At 46.5% G+C, this 6,000-nt stretch overlaps 1 protein-coding gene across 1 annotated transcript in view; it reads right to left on the bottom strand.

Annotated features, from left to right (window-relative positions):
* Positions 1–5,168, bottom strand: part of LOC120956608 (uncharacterized) — a 26,818-nt gene extending 21,650 nt beyond the window's left edge. Inside the window, exon 1 of the mRNA XM_040378229.2 lies at positions 3,455–5,168. Coding sequence (XP_040234163.2) covers positions 3,455–4,269 — 815 coding nt within the window. The 5' untranslated portion in view covers positions 4,270–5,168. The remainder of the gene's footprint in view (positions 1–3,454) is intronic.
* Positions 5,169–6,000: the final 832 nt, after the last annotated feature.

The raw sequence follows: 6,000 nt of genomic DNA on the forward strand, positions 1-6,000 counted from the left end.
TTCGTTCAGGCAAACAATAGACTCTTTCAGCGAGATATAGAATTGTTCGGAAGTAGGCATTGACATGTTCAGCGATTCTGTAGAGCTATCATTTGTTATGTTTACACCCTGTGCCGCAATGTTTAATTTTTCATACTTAAATGTCCTAAAAGCAGCAAATAATAATTCCTCTTGCTGTTTACTACATAAATTAGTTGAAAAAAAGCATATTTTTTTCGAAAACCGTTTGTTTACCTTCTGATGAGAATGATGCAAACAGCAGTCCAAGGGGTACGAAAGTGACAGCTCTACAGTATAACCGAACATGTCAACGCCTACTTCCGAACAATTCTATATCTCGCTGAAAGAGTCTATTATATGCCTGAACGAATCTACAACTCGCTGAACATGTCTATATAATCCTCGAAAACCCTGTATTATACAAGTAAGTGTCCCAGCAAATCTATGCAAGATACAAAATGACAAATAAACAAACAATAAACAAAAGATAACGAAATCGCATTTATCGAGTATGGCGTATATCGGGGAATACCTGTACATGCAATGCAATTTTAACCCAATCTGTTTATACGATCACGTCATTGTAACAGTTCGACTCATTCATCGTATCACTTGTATATCGTCTTGTGAAATGCACTGGCATACCTTTGCACTTGTTGTTCCTTATGCTTGGGCAAGCGCTCCTAATTGGGAATGAGCCACTTTACACCTTCCGCTTGCAAACAAAATATTATTAGCGTTTTTTGTTTTGTTTTGTTTTGTTTTTTATGCCCTCCACCTCAATGAGGCAATCGAACATTTCCAATTTTACAGCCTTTGCTCACCGCTCTCTCTCTCTCTCTCTGCCGTTTTCCCCCCCTTCCTTCCATTTTAGTACACGCGGCTACGGTATTCAAATCTTAATGCCGAAACACAATGTATCACACTTTACGCACAAATAGCGCTGCGTCCTAACGACAAGCCGGCAATTAACTATCCATCGACGCCACAAACATCCATTACGATTCGTCGAACTTTGGATCATTAAAATAAGGCATTCCGATGCAGCCAACAACTCGCCAGGACCTGGACGAAGGGTGGCGAAGGGGGGGTTAGTAGTGGTTGGCCGGGCTGCTGCTGCTGCCGACTAGTGTTCGGGGGCAGCGCGCATCTTCGGTGTTCAAAATCACTGATTACCATTTCTTGCCCGCGCTCGGAATCGATGCCCTTGCGCCGAGCGCCGCGCTGTACGGTAGTAGTGACTCGGTTTAATTACAATCCGAACCTTTTAAATTAACTGGAACTAATGCCTAAATTTGAAACGAAGATTTCAATCAGCACTGTTATTGCTCAAGAACACAGTTTACCCTTTTCCCTCCAGATTTACGACTGACAGTAGTCGTAATTTAAGAATGGTGCGCGTTCATTACAGTGTCGATTCAAAAGAAAATCCATCAATCATATCTTCCCGTTTTCTTAACGCAGGTTAACGATAATTACACAATGTATGCTAGGCGAGCGAGATGAAACTCTCCTCTGCCGCATCGCTTCTGATCCTGCGAGTTTGCGATTCGAACCTACCCACACACACACATACACGCGCGCGTTGCCTCCCTGGACACTCTTCTGCCTGTGAACCTATCCCTCGGAAAGGGGCATAAACACGTTCGGCTTATTTGCCACCGCATCGTAAAAGCAGCAAAACTCCATTTCCTGCTTGCCACCGCATTATCTTCTGTGCTCGGTAACCGGGTTGAACCGTTCGACAGGCGGGGGCCACAAGCATACCGTGTTCGATATCTGTTACCTCCACGCGATGCGAATTAAAATTGCTACATTCGCCTCTGCGCTCAAGCACTTGCCAATTCGCAGTGGGACCCAAGCTTAGCTGGACGGGGGAAAGCTTCCTGTCCTCCCGTCCACGATCCACGATCGCGGCGAGCGCGGCGTCGATCACGACTCCGCTCTCATTTTCCCGTGTTGAAAGTGATCGATTCTGTTATTGCTCCTTGCCACCGCCGCCACCACCACCACCACTGCTCTACACTTCGCCACTGATCGCCCAGAGGGTTCAGATCGCGATCCTTGCTCCTGAATGTCGTCATTTTCACCACAAAGAGAGACGCATTTGGGAAGCATAGATGCACGCGAACCTACCGCGGATCCTATACCGCGGATATGGCAGTTGCGGTGCTCTTCTGGTACGGGCTTCCAAACCACCGCTGATGTTCAATATCCCTGCCAAAATTGCGCAAACATGAAAAACATTTCTCCGTCGGAAAAAAGAAGTGCCTACAATTGCGTTTCCGATCAGCACATGTAGCAAATATTGAATGCAACGTGTTACAACGTGTGTACAATATGAACAATAATAAAAAACGGAGTGCATTAGCCTCCCTTCCCGCCCATGACCGCAAACTATTTTGGTGGTTTACCACTGCCACCACTCTTCCAAAGGCGCGGTGGCACCAACTGTTCCCTTATTGCCTGGTTCCTGGCACCGAACGGGTGAGATTCGGGCGAGAACGGTGGGAAGCAACCGGTTCCGATGGTTTCCTACGGTGCACAAACAAGGGATTAACAGATAGAAGATTTTACGCTTCAATGAGTTTTGCCTTCCAATGCTGGTAATAGTTTACATTTTACGGTTACGTACAATTCGAGAGACAGATGTGATATGGGAGGGTTTTGTACTTGATACAGTTGAAGTTTTGCAGCTTGAAATTTAATAATTGGAACGTAGCGCGCCAACTCTCCGCTACAGTTGCCAAATATTGCTCTAGACTGTAAACCCTTTTTTTATCAGTAATACAGTACTGTAGTAGTGGTTATTAATCTTGCTTGGAATAATTTTACGTGCATGTTGGTAAACAAATATTTTGGGAGGTTTTTGGTCTTCAAAATTGTTTGCAAGCTTTAATTACATTTATGACAAGGCTATGAACGTACCATGAAATGTGCATACATATATTATAGATTAAAGATAGAAATTATAGTCCATCTTAAATCAATTGCAAGTACTTTCAATTCCAATAATAAATCATTACTTTCTGTTGCTATTTCAAGAATATTCTTATCGAATCTTTTCGAATGTATATAATTCAATTAGTACCAATCTTTGCATCTCCATTGAACAGAAAATCTTGGAAGCTTCACATTTAACATGCAACAAAACAAACATTTTTCAGATAACAAACACTAAACGGTTACTAACTTTTGCTAAGAACGCGTACAATATACTCTGCACTCCATGCTTTGTGTAATTTTTTATGTCCAACGCAGTTATAACTGTCCAACATTTTGAACCGCTATACCACCATTCGCAAGCCATTTCTAGGTAATGTTGTGTTTCAAGTACTTAACTACAAAATACTGAATGCATGCTTCCTATACGCTCTATAATATGGTTTGCTATACATATAAGTGTGCATGAGTCGGCGCACTGCCAACAGGTTGGCATCGGTAAAACACTCACCTGGCCGTGGTGCAGTCCCGGTAGAGGACGTCGAAGTCTTTGCAGGACAGCAGCTTGCAACGGTTGACGCCGGGCTGGATGGCGCCCAATCCGCGCAGTATTCGCACCTGCTCAACGTTGCACACCAGCGGCACAATGTCCAGCCGCTTTAGCTTGGTGTAGACTGTGTGCAGACCACCGACGAGGTGTTTGAGGAACAGCTCGAAAGCCTGCGGAAGACATAGCATCGTTTCACCCTGTATCATGAAGGCGGCCACCTTCTGTCCCCGGTAGTCAACGAGCTTGCACTCGTTCGCCGTGGGGTCAGAGCTGGAGATCGGCGGTGGACTGTTGTACGATCGCGGCGGCACGTGATGGTGCGCCGCGGCCATCAGATCGAGCGGACTAGCGTGGTGCATGAAGGAGTTAAGCAGGCCGAGTCCGTGGGGCGGCAAATGCGACAGATTCTGTGCCATCCGGGGCGGCATACCGACCATGCCCGCCATACTGCTCGGCGTGGACACGTGCGGAGGGCTTAGCGGGTGCCCCATGTGACCCATCATTTGGACCGGACCGCCGGCGCTCAATGGACTAGAGGAAAGTTGGCGGCTACTGTGATGATTGCTCAGTGGGCCGTTGTTGCTGCCGCCGCTGTGACTATTGTGCACCGGACTCACGGGCGTCGGGGTGCGCGTTTTGTCCAGCTGGTGCTGATGGCTGCTGCTACCGTTGTGGTTGTGCTGTATTGGGGACGAAATGTTGCGGCCCCTGGAATCGTTCGACGAAGCGATACTGTGATCGCTGGCCGTAGATGCAGTATCCATCGCGGAATCCATCACTCGCGATCGATTGAGACGATCACAGCAACACTTCACTATCACTGTATGAATCACAAGAAAAACACCCTTCTATCTAATCCTTTACTTTGATTCACTCCACACCACACACACGTACACACACGCACACAACTCGTATTGTGCGTATTTCAAACCATTTCTACTATTTCAGTACGAAGAAAACTGATGCCAATTCATTTTCGGGCCGTTCAATTGCTTTGAACGCACGCAATTTGCACAACTCATGAACCTCCGCAATGATCCACACTATCCAGTCGATAAATTATTCGCACTTGTGATACGCACCGCGATACCGAGCTCTTCCTTTTTCTGGATGCAAAACGCGAACGTCAAACAATATTCAGACACTGTCACTGTGGCAAAGTACCTTCACTGACCACACTCTAGCCAACTAATCAACGCGCGAACACACGGCAGTAATCCTTGTCCCAGCCAGCTAACACGCACGACCATCTGAGCGAACGCACAAACGTACGAACCGAACGTACAAGTGAACGACGGCATCCGCCAAGGCGAATGGTTGGCGATTTGCTTGCCGTGGCCACAACTTCTGTAGCGGACAACTTGCTTCTTGCGATTCCCGCTTTGCGATGCCTATTTTCTTTCTCTCTGCTTCCACTCCGGTTCGCTGCTGCTGCAGTGTCCGTTTTGGTCTGTGACGGCAGCAGAAATTACACCGACCAGCGGAGCCGGCAGCCGCAGATTCCCATCTGCAGACACACAAGATTTTATTTCCCGAGAATCACACAACAAACGGCAAAACGCGCTCTCGTTACGAGTGTCTAAATCGGATTGCTATGCTGGCTGGGGCTGAGCACGACCGAGAGATACACACGAATCCCCGTCGCCGCAGTCACACGAATAATAAATAACAGTTTAAAAATATATATTAAAGAACGAATCACTTAATCGTACAACATTGAAATGAAACAAAAATAGGTGGGTTGTATTTTCATTTCAACTGTATTTTCATTTCAATTCAACTTCAACTTCTCATCTGTATTTCGCTTACATTACATATGTACAGAGCATTTCCTCTGTGCCGAATGCTAGACGCACACAGTTATGCTCAGTAATCCCGGCGTCGCCACTGTGAGTGAGTGAGATCGAACGCGCCCGTCTCAGCACACTGAGCAGCGAGAATAGTCCGCCCAGCCGTGTTGGTGCAAGCGAGCCGGCACGCTGCCCTAGCCTCTTCCCAGCTTGTGGGAATGAGTACGACAGCTTCACGAAGCAGCCGCGACCGAACACGAATGAACTGGCATATGTACGCGAGAGCATGGGGCTATGCTGTGTTTATGCTTATGCTGTTCGCCTGGCCCCGAAGACACGCCCCTCGAATCGGATCGAACGTTTTACCTTTATGCCAGGCCAGGAATAGTTCGCTGATATTTGCATCAAATGTATGCATATTTAATGTTTATTTTACATTATTATTCGAACCTCTTGCTTTTTGTGTTTCTTGCATCTTTTCCGTTTTAAACACTATGACATGCCACACCAAAAGGCCCCACTTGCACCAATACTTGCCGGTACGGTTCGCAAACCGATCTCTATTTGCTTCTTATCGCCCGGCAGCTGTGTAGGGCAATGCAGGGCAGACAAATGTTCATTAAACTTCTGTCTATATATACATGCATATCTACTATATACAATCCGCCATAATCAGAATGCGAATGGTGCTGCAACACGAGATTTCACTTCACAAAA

Source organism: Anopheles coluzzii, chromosome 3 (genome assembly GCF_943734685.1).
Source record: "Anopheles coluzzii chromosome 3, AcolN3, whole genome shotgun sequence".
NCBI lineage: Eukaryota > Metazoa > Arthropoda > Insecta > Diptera > Culicidae > Anopheles > Anopheles coluzzii.